Source organism: Schistocerca gregaria, chromosome 2, assembly GCF_023897955.1.
Source record: "Schistocerca gregaria isolate iqSchGreg1 chromosome 2, iqSchGreg1.2, whole genome shotgun sequence".
Lineage (NCBI taxonomy): Eukaryota > Metazoa > Arthropoda > Insecta > Orthoptera > Acrididae > Schistocerca > Schistocerca gregaria.
In genome coordinates this window covers 475,049,920-475,076,542 of record NC_064921.1, presented here as the reverse complement: position 1 = coordinate 475,076,542, position 26,623 = coordinate 475,049,920, and the positions used below count along the sequence as shown (strand labels likewise).

Below are 26,623 nucleotides of genomic sequence, written 5' to 3'. Positions count from 1 at the left end.
TAAATATATTTTTCTCTACTTTAGTACTAATGTACATCCTGTATTGAAATTCCGCAAAAGCATTGCTACCTGACAGCAACTTTATTTGGAGCTTGTTTCAATGTATATCAGACTATGAGTATAGGCAAAATCAGGCTCACCTGCACCTTGTTGAGTGTATCAAATACTCCTCTTTCAGCTTCTTGATGTGTCATCACTCCTTCCTCTCTTATGTCCATGAGGTACTTCTTGAATGGGAGATGAATAATCTACTTCACTAGTTGATAGGAATCCATCTAAAATAAGTATTAAACAAAAATAATATATTCCTTTGCACTATTAACATACAAAGTTTGCACTTGTGTTTGCTGTTTAGTGTTTGAAGAGCAAAAAAATTGTAAATTGTGCCTCTATTATCTATGAAAGTCAGTCAATAGAAACATTTCCCAGTCTTGAATGGTCACAAACATCGTCAATAGAACATATTAAAAGTCATCATTATAAACATAAAAAGCACTGTAAATTTTGCTGTAAAATGGATGCAAATCAGAGTGTCTTGTAGATGTTTAGTTTTGGAAAGGTCTCTTTTTCAATAGAAGTTAAGTTTTGCAACAAATTGCAGAATTTCATGTGTGTTTAATTGCACATATGTTCAGTTTTGTTAAATTTTAACAAGTGCAATCAAATCCTCTCATTTTAAAATATGTGAATTCATATATAACTCAAAATCAAAGATTTGGTAGATGTTTGGTTTGCAAAAATGGTTCTCAGTCCAGAAATATGATGCAGTTTAAATGTTTGATATTTTAATATCAACTGAATCCAACAAGTTTCACAAAATATGAAATGTATTCTGGATATTCCATCTTCTAAGCTTTCTGTTGAGATGTAGATTTTAAAAGGGATAATTACTTTTTGTTACAATAATTTTGCTCACTATGTATTTCATTAGTTTATGTTCAGTTTCTACTGTTTAGTAATTCAGATGGCTATTTGGCAATTTGGCCACTGTCAGACCAAACTGAGTGCTGTTGTGATTTAAATTGCTTTGCAGTCTATTAGTTTTGGATTATTGCATATTTTCAAACATGGTTGTAATTATGGTATTTCAACAAACTTTGCTAACCAGAAGAAACTATATCTATTGTTATGATATTATCTAAGTATAGATATTTCAGATGGTATAAAAGAGATTTACATTTTGCTTAGAAGTAGTATTTGTGGGAACAGAGCATGGAAGACTTCAACCAAAGAGATCAGTACTCAGCTTGACAATTGACCAGTTTATTAGTGACTCAGTCGATACCCAGACTATAGTGTTAAAACATGTAGAAGCAGACATTGCAAGGAACATCCATTAAGGATACTAACAACAAATTATTACTCACACTCATAACTGTGGAAATCACTTGCAGATTTGTGTATTCCTATGTTAGATGAAAAGCAATTACTTTGTTGAAAGCCACTGCTCCAACACTATTCAACTGCTGTTTTTACTACTTCATACGAACTTTGTATGTAGCTTTGGGCCTACTGATTTAAGTCATGGAAAAATTAAAAACCTTTCTATATGAACAATAGTGTTACCTGAAGCCTATCCCAAGCAAGGACCTGCTGTTATGCATGTCTATCCTATGACACTTCTGAGATGTGGCATTTACAACACTGTAGCTCGTAACTGCTTTGGTGCATCCATCTGAAGACCCTTCTTGAAAATTGGAATGACCTTGCATTTTTTTCCATTCATTTGGTACCATCCATTGTTCCAAACACCTATGGTAAACTCCCACTGGAAAAGGAACAAGTTCTTTGACATGACCTATATAGAATCAGTTATGTGTGCCATCAGGTCCAGTTGCCATTCCTCTGTTGAGAGATGCTAGCATATTCACTATCCTACAATCTCTTATCTTAATATCTATAATTCCCAGCATTCATATGATGATTGAAAGGAAAAGCTGTAAATCATCTTGCTCTGCAAAAAAATTTCAAAAGATGGGATTCAATATTTTGACCTTATATGGGTAAAACATATAAATGTAACGAATAACTACCGATTGACAATGTTTTCTTGGGTTAATTGGATGCATACATCCTTTTCATTGTCCTGTCAATTTTGTCTTTTGACATATATTTCACATCTTCAGTCTTCTCGTCATGTTGCCAAAAATGATATAATATTTCTTGAGCTTTTTCATCACTATCTGGGACTAAAATGAATGTGACTGACATGTATATACCATTTTAATTTCTCTATTTTATGAAAGGATAGGTTGTTACCATCTAGCAGAGATGATGAGTTGCAGATATATAAGTTCAGAGAAAACTGCCATCAACAGAGTCAATTGCTGCAATCATGTGCTGATGACAGAGATTGCAGACTACTATCATGGATTGTAACAGCAGATAGATCAATCATAATGCAGCATATTACAGATCTGTGTCTTTGGGAGACAGAAGTCAATACTCAGTAGGGGTACTACTGCTTACCACATGTCATGGTGTATAGATATTTACATGAACACAAAAACATCTTTCAGTGCACAAAGCATGGAAAAAGTTCACTTGGGCTAATAAGTCATGGTTCACGTTGGTACATGATGATGGCAGGATACAAGCACATCTTAAATACACTCCTGGAAATTGAAATAAGAACACTGTGAATTCATTGTCCCAGGAAGGGGAAACTTTATTGACACATTCCTGGGGTCAGATACATCACATGATCACACTGACAGAACCACAGGCACATAGACACAGGCAACAGAGCATGCGCAATGTCGGCACTAGTACAGTGTATATCCACCTTTCTCAGCAATGCAGGCTGCTATTCTCCCATGGAGACGATCGTAGAGATGCTGGATGTAGTCCTGTGGAATGGCTTGCCATGCCTTTTCACCTGGCGCCTCAGTTGGACCAGCGTTCGTGCTGGACGTGCAGACCGCGTGAGACGACGCTTCATCCAGTCCCAAACATGATCAATGGGGGACAAATCCGGAGATCTTGCTGGCCAGGGTAGTTGACTTACACCTTCTAGAGCACGTTGGGTGGCACGGGATACATGCGGACGTGCATTGTCCTGTTGGAACAGCAAGTTCCCTTGCCGGTCTAGGAATGGTAGAACGATGGGTTCGATGACGGTTTCGATGTACTGTGCTCTATTCAGTGTCCCCTCGACGATCACCAGAGGTGTACGGCCAGTGTAGGAGATCGCTCCCCAAACCATGATGCCGGGTGTTGGCCCTGTGTGCCTCGGTCGTATGCAGTCCTGATTGTGGCGCTCACCTGCACGGCGCCAAACACGCATACGACCATCATTGGCACCAAGGCATAAGCGACTCTCATCGCTGAAGACGACACGTCTCCATTCGTCCCTCCATTCACGCCTGTCGCGACACCACTGGAGGTGGGCTGCACGATGTTGGGGCGTGAGCGGAAGACGGCCTAACGGTGTGCAGGACCGTAGCCCAGCTTCATGGAGACGGTTGAGAATGGTCCTCGCCGATACCCCAGGAGCAACAGTGTCCCTAATTTGCTGGGAAGTGGCGGTGCGGTCCCCTACGGCAGTGCGTAGGATCCTACGGTCTTGGCGTGCATCCGTGCGTCGCTGCGGTCCAGTCCCCGGTCGATTGGCACGTGCACCTTCTGCCGACCACTGGCGACAACATCGATGTACTGTGGAGGCCTCACGCCCCACGTGTTTAGCAATTCGGCGGTACGTCCTCCCGGCCTCCCGCATGCCCACTATACGCCCTCGCTCAAAGTCCGTCAACTGCACATACGGTTCACGTCCACACTGTCGCGGCATGCTACCAGTGTTAAAGACTGCGATGGAGCTCCGTATGCCACGGCCAACTGGCTGACATTGACGGCGGCGGTGCACAAATGCTGCGCAGCTAGCGCCATTCGACGGCCAATACCGCGGTTCCTGGTGTGTCCGCTGTGCCGTGCGTGTGATCATTGCTTGTACAGCCCTCTCGCAGTGTCCGGAGCAAGTATGGTGGGTCTGACACACCGGTGTCAATGTGTTCTTTTTTCCATTTCCAGGAGTGTACATGAGGTAATATGTACATCTTGCCAACAGTATCTTGCAAGTATTCTCATATTCTCGTGTGGTGGAGGAGGAGGGGGGGGGGGGGGGGGGTACAGAGGATGAAAGGGGGATCTGATATATCTACCATCATCTGTCATCTGCAGGTAATACATGTACCTACTGCCCAGTCGTATGCATCCATTCGATCATCACCAGCAGATATCTCCAGAAATATAATGTTCCCCTGGACATCAGAATTGAATTAGACTGGTGTCAGGAATACTCACATGCATGAGAGTGTATATGTGGCTCCAGCTCATGTGGGCACTCCAATATGCAGTGAGATGTGTATGATTTGAATTCAATTCTAAGAAATTTACATGATTTGTAATCAGGAGTTGAGTGATCCTGGATCAGAATGACTCCCCAACATTTCTGGTGTCTTGTGCTGTCCATGCCATGATGTCCTGACATTATCAGGTGGGTGGAAAGATGTAACATCTGCCACTGTGTAGGTGTATATAATTCAGCTGACTGGTTTTAAGTGAGGATTATCACAGAAAATACTATCTGTTTTCAAGAATGTCTTTTCTGTCTCATTTTTTTATATCAGAGACATCCATACTTGCAGCAATATAGTGAGAAAAGCAAGAATCTTTGAATACCAATAAACAAAATTATTTTTAATCCAGACACTACCAAAAATCAAATGTATTAAATCATTTAAGTCACTGAGGAATGTGATTTGGCAACAACATTAATCATAAAATATGTAGTGTGTATCATGTCCTTTTGAAAAACATGAGAAAAGAGCCTTATCATACAATGGAAAATTCAGGATGGAATGGAACAATATTATGAGAAGGAAAGTTGCTACGCACCATATAGTGGAGATGCTGAGTTACAAATTAATGGTTCTTGGAGAAGACCACCTGGTAAATTTTATGACGCTAAATAAAAAGAGTGTACGGTAAGAGTAGTAGTCACTGCTCAAAGTCACCACCTTGACCCAGAGTATATGGCAGCACAACATTGAATTTCTACTGTTACATGATGCGGGATTCATTGCCTCTCATAAGAAATACTGGTGGCAAGATGAAAAATGAAGTTCACATTGCTATCTTGCGTGAGTTAACAGCAGTGATGGACAGACTCGTACAGTACCCATGTGGGCACAAAACACACACCAGTTTCAATGGTTGTAGCATGAACTATTACTTACTCACTATGATCTGTAGGGGTTGTGGGAACAGCGTGGTGTGGGAGTATCTTTAGAGGTGACTATGGATGTCTCAGCCTCAAGCACGTCACCACATGGCATATTTGTCAAGATACGAGTGAAGGATCAAATGGATGTTGACACCATGAAATAAAAGCTGGACTGGGCAAAGCTAGGCTGGCTGAAGCCTCATCAGACCCAGAAAATGTTCTTTGAACTGGTAGCTGGTAACCATAGTATCTCGTTATCTAGTCATGCAGCAGAATCAGCAGATTGTGAGAGAAGTTGGTACGTGAAAAAAAAATCACTGCTTTATCAGACATCCGTAGCAATCTAGGAATGTGTGGGAAAGCTAGGGTCTTTGTGCAGCTAAGGGCCACCATACAGCTCCCTCCCAGCTCCTAACAAAAGTGGAGTTTCTATGAAGAGCGAGGTGTGCCAATGAAAGCTGGTACCAGTGAAGTGGCATCTTTCAGCGGTGAGATTGTGGGTGGTGGAAGTGATGCTGTTGGTGTCGGTCATGCAACTGAGGTAAGTGCCAGACATTGGGGCTCCACATGTGAGGTAGTCAGGGCAGCCAGCTGTCAGTTGTGCTTGCCCACTGCAAGACAGTGAGCTCTAGCATGGTGCCAATGGTGAGCGCAAGCAATGAGTAACCTGACGGCACAGGGAGTGGGGGGTGCAAGGCCTGTTCAGCTTGGGGCTGTGTCCTGTGCCATGTGCACAGCTGTGAGAAGATGCTGGCTTCATTTGACAGTGTGGGGAGTGGAGGCAGGGTGGTGGTGGCATCTCCAGGCGGTTGCAGGTAGGGGCTGATGGCTGGGTGGCCATGTTTGACAGCTGAAAACACAGGTGCCAGGTGCGGCAGGCATGCACCGCTGGTGCCTCTAGTGTGAAGACTGGCAGTGGCAGGCCTGGGGTGCAGCTCTGTTAGTGCATAAAATAACGCTGGTCTGGGAGAAGTGGGGACTGTGTCAAGGGCTCAATCGGCTGCTGGCTGTGGCAGAGGTGGAATCATTGTGTTGGGCCTAGCTTGCAAGTGAGATGGAGGGGCAGCACATGAGAGCCCTGGGTGTCGGGGATGCTGGTACCTGTGTTGTTGGTGGTTGATGGGTCAGAGGTGGCACCTGTGTAGCAAGCTTAGTTTTACACAATGAACCCGGTCATGATGTGGTAGGCAAGTGCCTCAGGGGCTTTGGTGGTAGAGGTTTTTGGCTCAATGTCAACAGTGGCGGCATCAGTGACAGTGGTACTGGTGCTGTCAGGGGGCTGACATCATCAGCAGCACTGGCATCAGCAGAGGCATGCCCCTGAGAGATGTTGGCAAATGTGGTAGATGGGCTTGCTGTTGTGAGATCAGGCAGTATATAGATAGGTTTTGGCTTATCAATTGAAACAATGGTAGTGGTGTTGTGCTGGTTAAATATCGTGGCATTCTGTTTCAGGACATGGTGGGGGCCAGAGTAGTGTGCAAAAAGTGGGCCTGAGGAGTGTCAATGTGCATCATAACATGGGTGCATGAGGCAAGTTCACCGTGAATAAATGTCCTGCATTAGCCATGGCAGTGGGGAGGGATGGGCCACAGGAAGATCATGCAGTCCTGCAGGCTGGCAATGAATTAAGGCAGAACCTCATCCATCTGTTGCCAGGGCAGCAGGCCTTAGGAAGTCACCTAGTATGGCAAGCAGCTGGTCATAAACAAAGTCAAGTGGTTCACGTTGCAAGGTCGGTCATGTGAGTGATCCGGAGGCTATGGAGTACTAGCAGCAGGACAGTGGTCCATCTTCTGTTGTGGCAAGTGAGGGTGGCCTTCAAGGTGCCACAGAGCCACATCACAATGCCACAGGCACCAAGGTAGTTCAACATCAGATGCCAGTCAGCAGTGCCCAGAAGAGAGCTGATGTGAATTGGTGCCTGCTGTCCAGCAGGCAGCTGAAATGGGCAATACCCATGGAGACGAAAGCAGTGGCTACCATGGTAGTCAGCAATTGGGTATCAGCATTGACTCAGGCCAGTGGGTGAGTCTGTTCACCAAGGTGAAGAGGTAGTGGCAGCTGTCAGAAGGAGACAATGGCTCACAGTGTCCACATGAATGTGGGCAAAGTGATAGCTGACATCTGGGAAGAAGGTGATGGGGGGGGGGGGGGGTGTATGTGGCAGCCAACCATGGCTCACTGACAGGTGAGGAGAGGCAGGTATGACTCAGGTCCTGCAGTACCCCTGGCCATGCAAATGATGCTGTACCAGAGTGGTGGATGCATGTGTGCCAGGTTGTGCAACCAGGTGGGCATAGTTAGCTGGAGGATACACTGCACCAGATACTACTGTCTGAGCTGGAAGCCAGTATACATTGGAGGTGGAGTCTGGAAGTGGCATCCAGGCATAGGTGGGAGAGTTGTAGTCCAGGGAAGAGGTGATGATGCAGATGCGGCTGAGGTAGTGAGTGATGACATTGTCAATTCATACGACATGATGTATGTCAGCAGTAAATTAAGACATGAAGAACAGCCACCAGAATTGATGTGATGAGCACTGGTCATAGACATTTTCAAGGGCAAAAGTGATAGGCTTGTGGTCAGAAAAGACTATGAAGTGACAGGCCTCCATTGGCAGCCAAAAGTATTTGATTGCTTCATGGATGGCAAGGAGCTCTCTGTTGTATGCCAGGTGTCGCCGGCGTGTTGCTACAGGACAGCACCAGTGGCCATCTGGCTGACATTAATAATGATGGCAAGGAGCAGTGGGATGGGGTTGGACAAGCAGAATAGCATCCACCAAGGCATGCTTGGTGGCAGAGAAGCTGTCTTCCATTTGTGGCAGCCACGGCACCAGCTTGATGAGCATCTCGTCCAAGTAGGCAAAGCAGCAGAGCAAGCCTCACTGTCCAAGAAACACTGCTACGTTTAGGCAGCATTATGGAGGCTGGAGGTCATGAAGGTGCTCTCATAGAGACCAAAGGCATAATGATAGCAGTCTTTTGGATGTCCTCAGGTGTGAGTGGAATCTGGGTGAAAGCCTTGATGCAGTCACTTGTGCTGAAAATTGTAGGTCCAGACAGAATGTTGTTGTTGCTGCATAGGAGCTGCACTGAGTACTGGTCACGGATAGTGCAGGGATCTAGCTTCAGTAATTGATGACTGGATGCCAGGAGTCACCCTCCTTCTTGGCAATGTGAAAGGTGGATATCCATAGGCTCTTCAAATGATGCAGCACACCAGTGCCAAGCAGCTCATTAAACCCAGCCTTGGCACTATTGAGTTTGTGTGGTGCTAGGGGCAGCAGAAGATGAGTGGTCTCACTGTAGTGAGATGATGATGATGTCTGATTTTTGGGGCGCTTAACTGCACAGTCATCAACACCCGAACAAAGTTCAAATCTTTACACAGTCCAATTGAGCCACTTTCACACTGTCATGATGAAATGATGAGGACAACACAGACACCTAGTCCCCAGGCAGAGAAAATTGCCAACCTGGCAGGAATTGAACCCAGGGCCCCAAGATCCAGAGGCAGCAACGCTAACCACTAGACCATGAGCTGTGGGCCCGAACCTCTCAAGGCATACTCAGTGGATGTGTGGGTGCAGGAAATTGCACCAGGAGGTCATTGTATGGGCCAGAATACGCCACCTGCTTCACATCAAAGAAACCAGCAGAATGAGTGGCGCACTTTGTTGATCTCCTCGTATCGCTGTAAGTGAGGTGGCGGCCCGCAGCATCAGTTAGCAGGCAGTAGTGCCCACTCTGTTAATGGGGCCAGTGACATCAATGACAGTGAAGATCCAGGGGAAGGTATTGTTGCAGGCTGAGGTTGAAGACACCATGATGTATGCTGTAGGTGGGGATGGTGGAGTTATTTACTGCCATCAGGAGGATGGATAAGGTGGCACCAGGGTCCTGTATAAGATGCTGTAAAAAGATAGACAGCTGAGAGCCAGTGTTGATCAGAAACAGTGTGTTGGAGCAAGTGTCATGGACAAACAGATGCTGGGAGACTGAGGAGCAGCTGGGCCTGCCTAATCTTGACAGCTGTTTGTGTTTGTGTGCCAAGAGCAGATTCCCTGCAGCTCGCAATGTCCAGGCTGAAGTGTTCACAGTACCAACAGAGGCTGTCTGTGTCACAAGAGGTCTCAGCAGGAAGGCTAAAGCTGCAGCTGTGGTAGCTGCCATTGGACTAGCAACTGGCACAGTGTAGAGGGTGGTGGTTGGAAATGAGGTGGGCCACAGTTGCCTGAAGTGTTTCCATGTTGGTGCTGAGGCAGGCGAGCATGTCATATACTCTGAGCTGCGGGCCAGCAGGTATGTGAGCAATTGGTAATGTCATTAGCAGCAGCGAGTGTGAGCTTGTTGTAGGGAGGGAGCGTGACGGTCAGACGACTGTGCATAGCAGGGATGGAGTTGATGCTTGGCAGCAGCAGTGGCAGTCAGGGAGGCCAGCATCTCATACATCCTGTCAGCAAGGCTGGTGTTGTCAGTGAGGAGGAGGCCAGTCTGCGATGCCACAGCTGTTTGTATCAGGGCCAATCGATTTTGTTCAGGAACCCATCAGAGACCATGTTTGGGTCTGTCAGGCTCCTGGTGTTTGATGCAGGAATTACAAGGCTTGCCAGTCCCTGCACTGCTGAAGAGAAAATAGGATCAGGCTTTGCTGCATCTTTACTTGCATCAGGAGGCAGCACCACAGTGCCTCATAGTGGTCAGTGGCTTGAGGCAGTGGGACGACATGGCGTACCGCCATCGCATATGTCAGGTCCAGACTGATCTCCGTAGTGGACTTTGTGCTGTCCTGGGTGATACAACAGTTGGCGGAGGTGTCTGCAGAGGGAAGCCACAGCATGGGTGAACAGTGTGGTGGCAGCAGGAAGGGAATCAGACATTGAGGATTGGGGCTGGTAGGGACAGTGGCAGCAGTTGCAGAGGTGGTTGCAGGCAGCAGCACAGTGTCTGATACTGGGATTAAGGCTGCCGGCGATCGCATCACTGTGAGTTCATGTGTAGTGGTGGTGTTTCTGCATTCCAGCTCTGCAAGGTCTGTGGTCAGGTCAGCAATGATGATGTGTGACAATGGAGCAGTGCCCATAGCATGTTAACTAATTTGCTGCTGGGATACACATGTGTGTGAGACTGTTATGCATGGATAACAGGACAAGCTGGCCAATGGCAATCCTAATTTGAAAATTAAGTCACCAGATTTTATCACCATTGTTGGGATTTTTTCCCTGTCTAATTTACTAAAACTGAATACAATGCAGTGGAGTGTGGCATGATAGGTGCTGTATAAACAACAGTTCAACATTTGGTTAGAAAAAATGACACTTTTATTTAAAACCGATTTGCTACACAGAAAGAACATGAATTAGTCTCACAAATTAACAGTCCCTGGAGGTAAAGGGGTGCACGGTAAGATTAGGAGAGTTGCTGCACAAGGTTGCTATTCCAACCCAGGGTATTCACTGAACTGCTGCTGATGCTATGTGTAGGATTAATTGTCTCTCATAGGAAATATCAGCAGCAAAACCAAGAACAACATTCACAGGGCTGTCACACTTGCATTAATGGCAGTAACAGGTAGACTCATACAGTACCCACATGGGCACAAAACACATGCTGGTCAGATTGTTTGCAGTGTGAACTTTCAGTTACGCACTGGGCTTTGTAACTGGTGCGGAGATGGCACAGTGCAGAAGGATCTTTAAACTTAATGGTGAGTGTCTCAACCTCAAGCATGTCACCACTTGCATGTCCCTTGGAACATGGGCATGGGACCAAACCAGTGCTAACACTATAAGGAGAAGAGCCAGAGTGGGTGCAGCTAGGTTGACAGAGGCCTTGCTAAACCTTGAGCCAGTAGCCAGTGACCTTAGTATCCTGGTATCTGGTCATACATCAGAATCCATAGCTTGTGGCAGAAGCTGGCATTTGAAGAAAAAGCTTGCTGCCTTAGCAGGTGGCTGCAGCAATCTAGGAATGTGGGGGAATGCTAGGAGACTGATGATGTGTGGTTAAGGGTGGCCATGATACCAATCCTGCTGTTAGACATTGAACATCATAGTTCATTCAAAAAGGTTTTTGTTGTATATTTCACTTCTTTCTGAACTAAAATCAGATTTGCTAAAGGTCATTACAGCTTTTAAATGAAAGATTGCAATCTACATACACACTCTGCAAGCCACCATATGGTGTGTGGCAGAGGGTACCATGTACCACTACTAGTCTTTCCCTCCTTGTTCCACTCACAAAAATAGAGGAAAAAATGACTATCTATATTCCTCTGTATGAGCCCTAATTCCTCATATCTTATCTTCACAGTCCTCACATGCAGTGTATGTTGGCAGCAGTAGAATCACTTGGCAGTCAGCTTCAAATGCCGGTTCTCTAAATTTTCTCAATAGTGTTCCTCAAAAAAAAAACATCGTCTTCCCTCCAGGGAGTCCCATTTCAGTTCCCAAAGCATCCCCATAACACTTACGCATTGTTCAAACCTACTGGTAACACATCTAGCAGTCTGCCTCTGAATTGCTTCAGTATCTTTCTCCAATCCGATCTGCTATGGATCCCCAACACCCAAGCAGTACTCAAGAATAGGCTGCACAAGTGTCCTAAAAAAGCAGTCTCCTTTACACGTGAACCACACTTTTCTAAAATTCTCTCAATAAACCAAAGTCAACCATTCACCTTCCCTACTACATTTCTCACAGGTTTGTTCCATTTCACATCAATTTGCAATAAGTCTGTAGTTAGTATTTCGAATTGCTCGAACACATCTCTAACAAATGTAGGTGTGTGAATCAAGCAAATAATTTTGACTACTTTCTTTGGAACATTAACTCACACAAAATGTGTAATAAGGCAACAGTGAATGAAAATACTATTATCTATGTCTCTAGAGTTGCAAATCCTTCTTATGATAAAAGTAAATAAACCTAAATATTTTACTGGGTCCACTAATTGCTTTTCCCTGTTTACGTTTCCATCAGTATATGCACACAGTAATATGGAAATGATGGAGTACTAATCACTATATGGAGGAGTTTGGGTGAAGACAGTAGCCATATGTGTGTGAGTTCTTGTGCAAAGGTGTGAAAGTTCAACCTCTGAGGAGGGACTTTTTTCCAAAAGCTTACATATTTCTAGTATTTTTTGCATTGTGTCTGTCTGTGACCCAGTGCCTCCTTTATGTGGTGCATAGCAATCTCTCCTTTCCATATTACTATTATACTACCATGGACTTTCCACTGTTTGATTTTATGTGCACAGTAAATCATAAGTGTCTTTTCGGTTTTCTGTTTCTCTCCAACGCATCATTGAAGGTGCTATATTTCTGACATTACTAGATAAGTTGTATATTCTAAACTTTTTAAAGTTATCACAATGGTGGAAAAGCCTTCCCATAAACATAAATTATTATTATCTCTGTTAATGTTTCTGTCTTGTGACTGTAATTCTGTGCCATACAGGAATAATTAATTCTAGCTCTCTCTTCAAATAAAATAAATCATTTACACAAAGCAAGAACATATAAAACAAAGAAATAAATAATTCTGGTTTTTTTCCATGTAACACCAGTTAACACTTGGACAGTCAACTGTTACCATATCTTTCATTCTCTACTGACTTATGAGGAATTATCAGTGTAAGCTGAATATATAACATAATAGACATTCAGATTTAAAAGTATCATACAGTTAAATCTCAAGCTTTTTTTTCTGAGGTGGAGGGTACAGGGTATCCGGGTATGTGCACTAGCTCTGAAGGGAGAAAAATATTTCTCCAAACTGTAACTAGGGAAGACAAAAATCACAGGAAATGATTAAGAAATAACAATAGACTGACTGCAAAGATTAATATTAAGAGTTGACGGTGGTTGAAAGATCGAAGATAAGAGGCTAAATTTGAAGGAAGCAAATAAGAAATAAATAATAAATTATATGTGCAAATGAAAGAGAACTGATAAGAAAAACTTTGTTGATGGAGGGCAGAAGAGTGAAAGAAAAAAAAGTTCACTTTAATTTTAAATAATCTACTTATTATTTACTTACCCAGATAGCCTTGCATGTTGAAGCTCTGCTCCCAGGATGGAGAGGTTCACTATCCTTGGATTGAATCTGTCCAGTGGATTAACAACAAGGCTCAGTGTGCCATCCAGCCTGGATGTTGTTTTCCTGCAGTTTCCCACAATCTCTTAGGTGAATACCAGGCTGGTATCTGTGCTCCAGCTCAGTTACAAAATACACAAACATTCACAATACTTTTGCTCACTTACAAATGAATAACTGTATGCAGACAGTTGGGTAGACACCTACCACCGCAGAGGTAATGGAGTGGCAATAGGGAGGACACCTGGTCAACCCTTAAACTAACCATGCTGACCCTGCACTGATGCAGGAAAAAGGCACACAGAGTGACAAAGAATCTATTCATTGGTGTTCCCACTCTAGTTTGATTAATTTACTTTATGTGGAAATAGAGTATGATTTTCAGAAAGTTTCATCATTTTTCATAATATTTACTGTTATTTTCTGATGGCATTTCTGCTCACCATCTTAGTACATTTCCTCCATATGATGCAATATTTGTCAAATACTTTTTTTTAACTTCCTCTAATAATTTGCTCATGAGTTCTTTATTTTTTCATATTTCAATGCCAAAAGCTCATCTTGCACCACTGTTAATTCAAACTGATTATAACTATTTTGATGCAAGTGATCTATTTAATTATCCTAGAAACACAGGTATGTTGAACAGAATTAACCTTTCACGTTTGTTAGTTCTGCAGCACTCCTTGGTGGATCTAAACTAATAAAATAAATGAATGAAATTGAATATTTTTATACAGTTGTTTGCTACCACCTGCCAGAAACAGAAAACCAGCATTCAGTTTATAAGTATTTGTATACTAATTTCTGCAGGTATCAAAATAAAAATTTTCTTAACTGTTTCAGGTACATGATTGGTGAAGTTCAGTATGGTGGCCGAGTTACAGATGATTTTGACAAAAGATTACTGAACACATTTGCTAAAGTGTGGTTTTTGGAGGACATGTTTTCAGACTCATTTGAATTTTTCAAAGGCTATGGCATTATGAAGTTCAAAAACCTAGAAGAATACTTTCAGGCAATAGATGACATGCCTCCCATTGATCCCCCACAAGTATATGGCCTTCATGCAAATGCTGACATTACGTAAGTTTAAAGCAAAATATTTTTAACATCAGTTTCTGTGATGATAATTTCCTTTACAGAAACTTCGTATTATGACTGCTTTCATTTCAATATGGATGTCATTGTGTCTTTTGTGTTACCTTCTATAGATTTTATTTCTTTCACCATCTATTGTTTGACAGATATCAGAGCAATACAACTAAAATGATTCTGGACACAATTTTAAGTATACAGCCCAAGGAATCTGGTGGCTCTGGAGGCGAAACACGAGAAGCTGCTGTTGCTCGCCAGGCAATTGACATGTTACAAAAGCTACCTCCTGATTATGATCCTAATGATGTCAAAGAAAGGCAAGTGTTGCAGTTGCAGAATTCTACTGAAGTTGTATCTGTGATGTTCAGTAATTTATTTTCAACTTTTCCATTTCAGTTGTTATCTGCCATGGCAGCTAATTAGTTTTTTAGCATATCTCTAGAAAATTAATGCAAATATAGCTATGTACATCAACCACATTTAGGAAAATTTGTTTATTCAACACAGATAGTTGATAAAATTAATGCCAAGTTCAGTGTCTTTTATCTAGTGAAATCTTACATTGCTTTCACTTGTAATGTATGCTTGTTACAGGTTGAGAATTATGGGGAGTCTGTCATCCATGAATATTTTTCTACGACAGGAGATAGATAGAATGCAACGAGTTATCAAACTGGTGCGTGCTACACTCAAAGATCTCCTGTTGGCTATAGAAGGCACAATCATAATGAATGAGGTATGCTTCATATTCTGTACCTACAAAAAATGCACATAATAATTATAATTTTGTCTCCAAAATTTATTTTCTCTGTTATATATCCTTATTGGAAGTTTTGTGACCTTAAAATTACATTGATGTACATGCAAGCATGTATGCATGTTGGACTGTCTGCTTATTACTTCTCTGTAGCACCTGAGAATAACTGTTACCTATTTACAAAGTTGGAGGGGATTATGAATTCTGTTAAATCCATGTATTTATACGTGCAGTTTCTCACAGAAAGTGATAAACAGTCTAGTCGCTCTGCAACTGTAGGTGGTATATATTACTATGATAACAGGTTAGAAAATATTTCAATCCTTTCTTCTCTAATTTTATGTTCTTACTGCCTTCACCTATTTATTGAAAATAATTTACCATTCAATAGAGAATTTGGACAGGATACAATTTCCTGCTTTTTCTTTAGAGTTCATGGGCTTTGATGTACACTGAACTGCATTAAACTACCAGCAAAGCTCTGACAATTAATTTTCACAAATAAATAAAAGATGTACATGATCATCAGAGTGCACTACAAATAATCTAATTCAGTGTAAAAAAAAAGGGCATAAAAATTATTGCCACTACATTGCTATATCCCTTCCGAGATCCATTACATTGATACATGACTGTAGGCAGGGATTTGGAATGCTTTATCTAGTGCAAAATAATGTTTTCCAGTTTCTTCTGGCTCTATAAACTGCAGCACAGTCTAAAACAATTAATAGAAACAGAATATGTGCATTTATAAAAGATAAAGTTTTCTTGTTTAAAAGGAGAACATATTAGTTCAAAAAGTTTTCTGAATGTATCCTATGCAAATTCAAATTACCAAGAGATGCACCATGCCCTCATGTTTGCTTAGGGTCCCAAGAGTGTTTTAAGCATTATTAGAGACTATGAACAGTAATTAGCAACTAACTAGTGAATGAGCATTAAATGTGTATTTACTAGTTACCTGAAAACACTTTTTAATCATGACATCATGAGTGAACAGTAAAGAAGTGTAACATTTCCCAGTCTATCTCTCTTCAGTCCCTGAGAAAATTATCCCAACTGCGGAATACCTGTACATCTAAAAAATATACGTAAATAAAAATAAAAGACGTACAATATTTCTCTCTAGCAAACAGCAATAAACAACCCACCTTGTGATAATAAATCCCATTTCCACTGTTATCGGCCAGCATGTTCTACTTAAATTGGAAACAAACTCAGTTTTCTGATGTTAATTTGCGTATACGTGTCAGTGACGCAACTTAAAAGAAATTTGCAAAAGAAAAATAAAAGAAACATGTGTTGACATTAAAACAAAAATTAGAATTAATTGAATGATTTGAGAAGGGGAAACTGCTGCAAAACTAAGTGCTGATTATAGTATTGGAATGCTGACTGTTTGGGACATTAAAAATAATAAGCAGAAAATACAGGATTTTGTTGAGAAATGTGATTCTTGTTTTGGACAATCTGCATGAAAAAGCATGAAGAGATCTACATTTGATGAATTAGATGCTGCCCTTTTGCAATGGTTTAGCAAAATTAAACAGAAGGTATCATTGCTTCAGTTGTGATGTGCACCAAAAAAGCTATTTTTTCATGAACCACTAGGATTAGAGAGAATTTAATGCCTCATCTGCATCACTAACCAGATTCAAACAATGTCATGGGATTCATGAATTTACTATGCAAGGAGAGCAGTTTAGTTCAAATGTTGTGGCAGCTGATTCGTCTCAGAAAGAGCTCCAGAAATTTGTGGAATAAGAGAATTTTGCACCAGACCAAATTTATAATGCAGGCAAACATGGTCTGTATTGGAAATGTCTGTCAACCAGAACCATTTCTTTTAAGACGGATTTCATGGTCCTGGATATAAGTCATCTAAAGAATGCACTATAATTTTGTGCACTGGTAATGCTTCTAGGAATCACAAAGTGAAGCTTCAAGTGATTGAAAAATCAAAAACACCCCAAGAATTCAAGGATATCACATCTAGAGATCTCCCTGTGCATTATTAAAACCAAAAAGTTGCATGTATGGATAGTGAAATTTTCAAAAACTGATTCAACACTCATTTTGTACGACAAGTTTGACAGCTTGTAGATTACAAAAGATTGCCATGATAGGGTGCTCTATTGGTTGATAAGGCCCCTTCATATCCCTGTAAGAGGATTGTCACTTCTGATGATGGTCTCATCTTAACTAAGCTTTTACCTTCTTTACATGACTGCCATTATACAGCCAATGGACCAAGGTGTAATTGTATTGGCAAAATAGCACTTCTGGGCTGGTCAGCTGAGAATACTAGTTGATGAGGTTGATTTAATGGCTTTCTCAAAGAAGTTTATAATTCTAGATGCTACATGCATTGATCATGCGGGTTTTGAAGATGTTGATGATGAAGACTTGAATGACTTGATAAAAATCAACTCATGTGAACCTGGCTTCCAGTACATGAGTGTCACTGAAATTGTGACTGCTACTGCACAACAAAACAGAGAAGAGGACAGTGTATGTGAATGTGGGGATGAATACAGTGACTTTGTCAGTCATTGTAACACACTTCTAGGCTATATGGGCCAGAGGGGGTTTCAGTACAACGACATTACGGCTGCAAAAAAATTCGAAATTCTGTTTAAAGAATGTCAGCTCCTCTCAGAAACAAGCTAACATCAAACACATTTTAAGAAATAAACAGGTCTACAGTATCTATGCACAGAACTTGGATAAAATTTTGAACAAAGAATACATATTTAAAAATAACTCGATTACCAGTATTTTTCAATTATTCATATATCTTCTTCCTTACACTAGCCCAAATAATTAGGAGCATACTGTAGTTCCAAAAGCCTGTCTTTCAGCAGTATTAGAATTTTGCCTTCTGATGCTAATTACTAGCCAGTCATTCTGTCTCTTTGTCCTAACTACAGGACTATAGGACACCTAATTAGGGCACTCTCTGACAAGAGTATTGCCCATCAAGAGAAAGTACAAGAATAAAATGAAATTGCCCAATGTTGAAAAGCTGTATAATCGTATTGCAGAATGGTATCATTCCTTCACCAATTGAGATGTTTTGACTTGGATTAAATGTTTCTTTAAACTTTTTGGAAAAATAATCAATTATGAATTGCACTTTGACAAGCCGGTCAGCATTATCTGGTTTATTGTTGCTGTCAGAAAAATGTAAAAATGATAATATTTGTCTGAATCATTTGGGGGACATCCTTTTGTGAAATGTTGGTGTGTCTGTATCAATGGATTCATTGACCAAAATCATTGATCTGTGCTTTTTTTTTACAATTCCCATAAGGATAGCGAGCCCAAACCATTTCCTAAGTTCGGGTCCCATAACATCGACAAATTTGGCATTCCAGAATGAGATTTTCACTCTGCAGCGGAGTGTGCGCTGATATGAAACTTCCTGGCAGATTAAAACTGTGTGCCCGACCGAGACTCGAACTCAGGACCTTTGCCTTTCACGGGCAAGTGGTCTACCTTGGAAGGTAGGAGACGGATACTGGCAGAAGTAAAGCTGTGAGTACCAGGCGTGAGTCGTGCTTCGGTGGCTCAGTTGGTAGAGCACTTGCCCGTGAAAGGCAAAGGTCCTGAGTTCGAGTCTCGGTCGGGCACACAGTTTTAATCTGCCAGGAAGTTTCAAATTTGGCATTTTTTTTTTTTAATGCCGTTTCCTTCTATTGCAATTTTGACTGTAGCACTTGTTGGTTTTGTTGCTTATGTACTCAATCAGATCGTTCCCAATATATAACTCTACGACATCCTTGACACTCTGTGCAGCTTTGGGAAATATGTTTGCACCCGGGGATCCTTCAAATTTATTATTGGTCCTCGGTAAATCAAAGTCTGACCACTGTGCACTGTCTTCTTCACCTGTTTCAGCCAAATCAGTTGGCAACTGTAGCATTCGTTGAATTCACCTTGAGCGTATTTCACTATCTCCCTAAGATTCTTCTTCAATGTCATTTTTTATATCCATTGTCTTCTTCCCAATCAGCCAAGTCATCCAGAACATCAGACAAGATGTCCATGCATTAATTGTAAATAATCCTATTGTCTCTTTCGGCCGCCATGATGAAAGGGCACAAGTACTCATAAAAACAAAAAACTTGTGCATAACTTACTGTTACCTAAAAAACACCACCAGAATGCAAAAGATATTAAAGTGCTGTTGCTGGCCACTCCATGATACTATACTCACAAACACTGTGGTGTCACTGGCCACTGAGTGATACTATGCAGACGACACCACTGTGGTGTCGCTAGTCGTTGACCGTTATTTCGCGCACAACACCACTGTGGTGTCGCTGGACGACATAGTATTAACACATCCATTCACATCCTTGACCACATTCAAGGAGATTCCCAACTACTTACTAACAGCAACTATCTTATCTTATGTCACAAGAAGAGCACTCACACTGTGAGGCAGCATTTTGTGTGGTGCAATGTTTTTCAGAGCAGTAAGTGAATAATAAGCTTGCTCATTGTCTTTTAATTTCAGGATCTGTTTTGCTATAAGGATTATAAATTCCCTTTAAGAACTGAAGTAATTAACATGCAAGAAAGTGATTTTTGTTATAACAAGAGAAAAATATGGGATAAAATTTTCTGTTTTATTGGTGCTACTTGTAACTTTGAATATAACTTATTTTGTTGAGGTTATGCTCACCAACAAATTTATGAAACAAAACTGAAATCATTGCAACATACACTTTCAAATACTTGCTTAGGACAAACTGATGAAGTCGAAAAAGGTGAAAAAATGCACTGATTATGTAAGCTGCTTCACTTCGGTTAAGGGAAATATGTTATGCATGACACTCATAAAATTCTTATAATTCTCAAAAATATGCCTTTATTCATGTGTACACTGAAGTTAGAAAAATGAGTAAGAATGCTGTTGTCAAAATTTGAACAAGGTCCATCTGGAATGCTCAGAGAATGGTCTCAGAAAATAAAGGATACAAGAGTTACAGACAAAGTACCTTCACTGAACCTCAAAGTAATCACCAAGCTATTGGGAACTGTCAACAAACTCTTCTTGTAGAATCACTCAAGGCACTGTGGCCACGTGCAATGTTGGTTAAGCATAAGCCTCTCAGGGCTAATTTAAGATAGCAAAACAAAAAGAGGTCTGCAGCACCAAACCAGAAGAATAAGTAGAGTGTTGAAGAACAATCACCTTGCACTGAGGTATAAAGTTGAGCACACAGACATTGTGGGTACCAGTGCATGACCACACTGCTTCAAGCGATTCCACTAGAAGCATTTACTCACAGTTTCCAACAGCTTTACAACCAATGTCAGAAGTGTATTGTAGCTAATGGTAACTGCTTTGAAGGCCAGTAAAAGCATTTTGTTTGTAACTATTGTTTCATTTATTCTATGAGACGTTCCACCAAATTTCTCAGATGCACTCTCTGTAACTATTGTTTCATTTATTTTCTGAGATGATCCACCAAATTTCTCAGATGCACCCTCTAGAAGTTTGCAGTTGATGACATACTACTAATGATGTTTTTTGCAGCACTTAACATTTGAAAATGCACAATATATCAAAACATACTTGACTTTTGATACAGTTGATGAAAGATAATAGGCAAACAACATCAACAGCATGTTTAAATAGTAGCTACAAAATTAGGGCCTAATTTTAACAGCAAATTTATCTGACACATGTACTATTATTTGTAAACAATTGGAATAATGGACATAAGCTTATGTATGTAAAATAAATGTCCCAGATGCACTGATTTTGTGATTAGCCAATTTTATGTCATTTTTTACACTATAGTCTGTTCAAAATTATTTTAGGATTGACAGTTACAATGGAAGTAATGGGGAGGGGCGGAAGGTGAGAGAAGCCCATGCAGGAGGCATGGACCACATTCTACCAATCCCAGGACACTCGTAGCTTCAGCAAAATTGCCAAGTCTTCACCCCACCACCACAGTGCCTTCTGTTAGCACTGTGTTTTTAAGCAGCTTGTTGTCTTGTCACATCTTGTGATTTTTTTGTCATTTTCACAGTTGCAGGAGCTATTGTTGCATTTATTGTAACTGTTATTTGTTGAAAAGTTAGAAGTGGAAAGGTTATATGTCATTCTCTTGGCCAGGGGATTGCCACACAAAATCAGTTGACATAAATGGTTTGTACATTACATAAATGCCTGCTTTGAGACTGAAAAGCTTAATGGTGGGCCGTTGCTTTCTGTTAAAGTGTATGGTAATCGCTAGAACTGCTGCAGCTCTGAATGTAAACAAAAACACTACTATGCAAATTGGCAAGGAAATATTCAAAAAATAAAAGGAAGCTGGAAAAACATTGAAGTTTGAAACTGTTGGGGGAAAATAAATAGATCATTTACTGGCAATGCAATTTATCATAATGGTTATGATCATTATTGCACAAAGGAAATTCTGAAACTCACAAACTTATTGGTCACATGTAAGCAATCATGTCATTTCCAAGGCAGTCACACATTATTGTTCACAGTTTTGCATGACCTAGGATTTCATGTGAATATTTTTGTGTTGATGAACAGAGAGGATATAGGTGTGTGGTTGATGCCAGTTTTTAAGACAGCTTCATGGCATGAATATTGGTGGAGTGGTGTGACTTGATGAAATGCGGATCAATTCTGGCCGCTTGGTCAAGCAGGACTGGGCAGATGTCTCAAGTAAAGGAAAAATGGCAATGCCTTCCAGAAGGGGGACAGACTTATTCTTTGTCATGCAGGCACCTCACAAGGATTTCTCCCAAACAGAGACAGGAATTATCATGAAGAAATGAACCACACTAGGTTTACAGAGTAGTTCATATAATCACTTATTCAAAATCTATGAAATCTGAGAACAATTGTTCCAGCTAATGCTCCTTGCCATTCAGTTGTTGTTGACAAGGCACCTGCAGTGGCAAAGGAGGAAATGATTGTTTGGCTACAGTGGTGTAACATCGACATGACTGATAACCTTACAGAGGAACAGTGCCTCTCAAGATTCCTTCAGACTGAACACTGTTCATGACGCATGGAGTCCTCCTGTGTTGAGACAGTCCAATGATTTGTAGTGCTTAGGACACATGAATATCACTATGGTACACTTTGGAAGAGAATTAGTTATGCATGGTCTGGGATCCTTGACAGATAGGATTAATGGAGTAGACTGAGAAAGTTAAAAGAAGAGGAGCACATTTTGTATTATCACAAAATAGGAATGAGAGTTCCAATGACATGATATAGGATTTGGGGTGGACATAATTAAAACAAAGGCATTTTTAGCTGTGGCAGAATCTTCTCATGAAATGTCAGTCACCAACTTTCTCCTCCAAGTGCAAAAATATTTTGTTGACACCAACCTACATAGGGAAGAAAAATCATCATAACAGAATAAGAGAAATCAGTGCTCACATGGAAAGATATAGGTATTCATTTTTTCTGTGTTCCTTGAGATTAGAATAATAGAGAATTATTGTAAAGGTGGTTTGATGAACCCTCTGCCAGGCACTTAAGTTTGATTTGCAAAGTATCCATGTAAATGTAGATGTAGATGTAGATTCTGTATGATCCTCATATATGGAACATGCAAAGAAAAGATGGTCTATATCTTCAATAGATTTGTTGTTGCAAACACATTAGTGGTTGTTCATGACACTGATTCTCAACAGATGAGCTGGAAAACTGCTGTGATCTAATGTAATTCTTGCTATACTTATGATGTGTCTGCTAATCTGCTCTTTTTGTCTAAACTATTTATTGCCCCTGTTTCACTTCCGTACATGGCTACACTCCATACAAATGCTTTCAGAAAAGATTTCCTGACACTTACATCTATACTCAATGTTAACAAGTTTCTCTTCTTCAGAAATGCTTTCCTTGGCATTGCCAGTCTGCATTTTATGTCCTCTCTCATTCGATCATCATCAGTTATTTTGCTTCCCAATTAGCAAAACCTATTTACTACTTTAAGTGTCTCATTTCCTAATCTAATTCCCTCGGCATCACCTGATTTAATATGGTTAGATTCTATTATTCTTGCCTTACTTTTGTTGGTGTTCATCTTATATCCTCCTTTCAAGACACTGTCCATTCCATTCAACTGCTCTTCCAGGTTCTTTGCTGTCTCCGACTGAATTACAATGTCATCGGCAAACTCAAAGTTTTTATTTCTTCTCCGTGGATTTTAATTCCTACTCCAAATTTTTCTTTTGTTTCCTTTACTGCTTGATCAGTATACATATCGAATAACATTTGGAATACGCTACAACCCTGTCTCACTCCCTTCCCAACCACTGCTTCCCTTTAAAGCCCCTCAGCTCTTATAATTGCCATCTGGTTTCTGTACAAATTGTAAATAGCCTTTCACTCGCTGTATTTTACCCCTGCCACCTTCAGAATTTGATAGAGAGTATTCCAGTCAACATTGTCAGAAGCTTTCTCTGAGTCTACAAATGCTAGAAATGTAGGTTTGCCTTTCTTTAATCTGTCTTGTAAGATAATTCATAGGGTCATTATTGCCCCATGTATTCCAACATTTCTATGGAATCCAAACTGATCTTCCCCAAGGTCGACTTCTATCAGTTTTTCCATTCATCTGTAAAGAATCCATGTTAGTATTTTGCATCCATGACTTATTAAATTGATAGTTTGGTAATTTTCACACCTGTCAACACCTGCTTTCTTTGGGATTGAAATTATTATATTCTTCTTGAAGCCTGCGGGTATTTAACCTGTCTCATACATCTTGCTCGCTAGATGGTAGAGTTTTGTCAGGGCTGGCTCTCCCAAGGCTATCAGTAGTTATAATGGAATGTTGTCTACTCCTGGGGCCTTGTTTTGACTTAGGTCTTTCAGTGCTCTATCAAATTCTTCATGCAGTATCATATCTTCCATTTCATCTTCATATACAGCCTCTTCCATTTCCATAATATTGCTTTCAAGTACATCACTCTTGTATAGACCCTCTATATACTCCTTCCATCTTTCTGCTTTCCCTTCTTTTCATAGAACTAGTTTTCCATCTGAGCTCTTGATATTCATACAAGTGGTTCTCTTTTCTCCAAATGTCTCTTTAATTTTCCTGTAGGCAATATCTATTCTACCCCTCACAATATATGCTTCTACATCCTTACATTTGTCCTCTTGCTGTCCCTACTTAGCCATTTTGCATTTCCTGTCAATCTCATTTTTGAGACTTTTCTATTCCTTTTTGCCTGCTTCATTTACTGCATTTTTATATTTTCTCCTTTCATCAATTAAATTCGATATCTCTTCTGTTACTAAAGGATTTCTACTAGCCCTTGTCTTTTTACATACTTGATCCTCTGCTGCCTTCAGTATTTCATATCTCAAAGCTACCCATTCTCCTTCTACTGTATTTCTTTCTCCAGTTCTCGCCAATCGTTCCCCAATGCTCTCTCTGAATCTCTCTACAGTCTCTGGTTCTTTCAGTTTATCCAGGTCCCATCTCCTTAAATTCCCAACTTTTTGCAGTTTCTTCAGTTTTAATCTACAGTTCAGAACTGATATCCATCTAATTTAAGTTTTAGAGATAATATATCTTGTTGTCCAGTGAGCTTATTCTAATAAGCATAGTGTGCAGCATTTTTCTTTTTGGAAGTCATTATGTTTTTTGTCATACTTTAATTAAAGTTTGTATTTTTTATTAAGTTTATCCTATGTTATCTTGCATTTTTATTGGTGTAAATTCTTAACTTATCTGCCATGCTCTCCTTTTTTTCTGATGCCCATATTATCATGCCTTCCTCCCAAAATAACAACAATAAATCAAAGATAAAAACAGTAGTGTTTTGTTTTCTGTTGCATAGTGGCACACTATGTCCCTTTTGGACTGTTCTCTGTGTCAATTTAGATGTTCAATGAAACACTTTGTCTTAGGGTCTATTGTCTTGCTCAAATCATAACTGTCTTGATGTTGTGTCAGAACATTGTCCAGGGACACTCCAGTGTCAGTGAAGTCGAAGTATTAACTTTTCTCTTATGCTTAATAATAACATCATGATCGTCTCTATCAATATATTTCTCTAGAGAGATTGAACTAGAAGTGTGTCACATATCCCTACAATTGGTTTAAAAATGCTAATTACTTAGTATTATGTAAAAATCAGCTTTCTAATAGATCTAACATTTCCTTGAAGTGACAAATGCATCATTACAGAAATGCTTGGTCCTCTTTAACTCTTAGATTTCTATATTAATTTGTACATTTCCACTTGTATTTTTGAAGTGCAACAAATTTACTTGCATTCCTGACTGCTTTTACCTAGAATCAATCGAGCACCAAAACTATCAAAGATTTAAAAGCTTGCAGCTTCTCCATAATTGCTTGGATCAAGTGATGTGGCACTGTGGATAAAACACTGGGCATGCCTTTGGAGCAATAGAGGTTCAAATCACCATCCATCTATCCAGATTTAATTTGTCTGTGCTTCCTTAAATTGCTTAATGCAAATGCCACAGTGGTTCCTTCAAAAAAGATGTGGCTAACTTTTGTCCCCATCTTTCTACAGTCCATGCTTAATCTATGTATCAATGGGATGTTAAACCCTAACCTTCTTTTATTAAAAAAATAAAAAACTTAATAAATTTTTGTCCCTGTTTACAAAACAAATATTTTTAATTTTACAGGCACTTAGAGATGCATTAGATAATATTTATGATGCCCGTGTACCAACTACATGGAAAAGAGGTTCATGGGCTTCTTCAACGTTAGGCTTCTGGTTCACAGAGCTTCTAGAACGAAATGCTCAGTTTTCTGCCTGGATATGGGTGAAACGCCCTGTATCATTCTGGATGACAGGATTTTTTAATCCCCAAGGTATTTATGAATTGTTGAAGAAGCCTTTTACTGAAATAATATTCATTTTATGTGTTTAGTGTGATAACTTCTGAGCAATTTATAAACTTACAGTCCTTGAATCTGGGGCAAAATTGCTTTCAGCCATCACATTAGATCAGTACACATATGTTGAGCTTGATCAAAGTATTCAAGTGAATATCTGTGAGCCACAATCTTTTGTTTGTCTTTCTTTTATATATGAGTGTCTTTGCTTTGGTCATGTCCTGTCATGTTTTATGTGCCTTAGGTGTCATGTCTGTTCATTGTGTAGCTTGTAGCACTGAGAGCAGTAGAATGCGTGGGTTTATTTTAACATGAAGTGGTCTTATAAAGTGTCAAATTATATGTCTGCCAGTGTTCTCAATTCAAGTAATTGGCAAAAATGTTCATGTTACTGAATTCTCAACAGTTTATGGACCCAGGTATCCAAATAATTGTCACTGAAAACAGTTAAGAGATCAGGAATAATGTGTTACTATTTGAAGTCCACGAAATACTACTGTTCAAAAGAAAAATTGTTTTACTTGACAATGATGGTGTCAAATTATTTGACTACTGTGCTGAAG

The 26,623-nt window shown here is 40.3% G+C and overlaps 1 protein-coding gene across 1 annotated transcript in view; it reads left to right on the top strand.

The window, feature by feature from the left end:
• The window catches only part of LOC126335843 (dynein axonemal heavy chain 8-like), a gene marked incomplete at its 5' end in the record, with an annotated part of 446,097 nt that overhangs the window by 379,583 nt on the left and 39,891 nt on the right, over positions 1 to 26,623 (top strand). The window contains 4 exons of the mRNA XM_049999312.1: positions 14,172 to 14,411; positions 14,573 to 14,740; positions 15,018 to 15,159; positions 25,847 to 26,036. Coding sequence (XP_049855269.1) covers positions 14,172 to 14,411; positions 14,573 to 14,740; positions 15,018 to 15,159; positions 25,847 to 26,036 — 740 coding nt within the window. The remainder of the gene's footprint in view (positions 1 to 14,171; positions 14,412 to 14,572; positions 14,741 to 15,017; positions 15,160 to 25,846; positions 26,037 to 26,623) is intronic.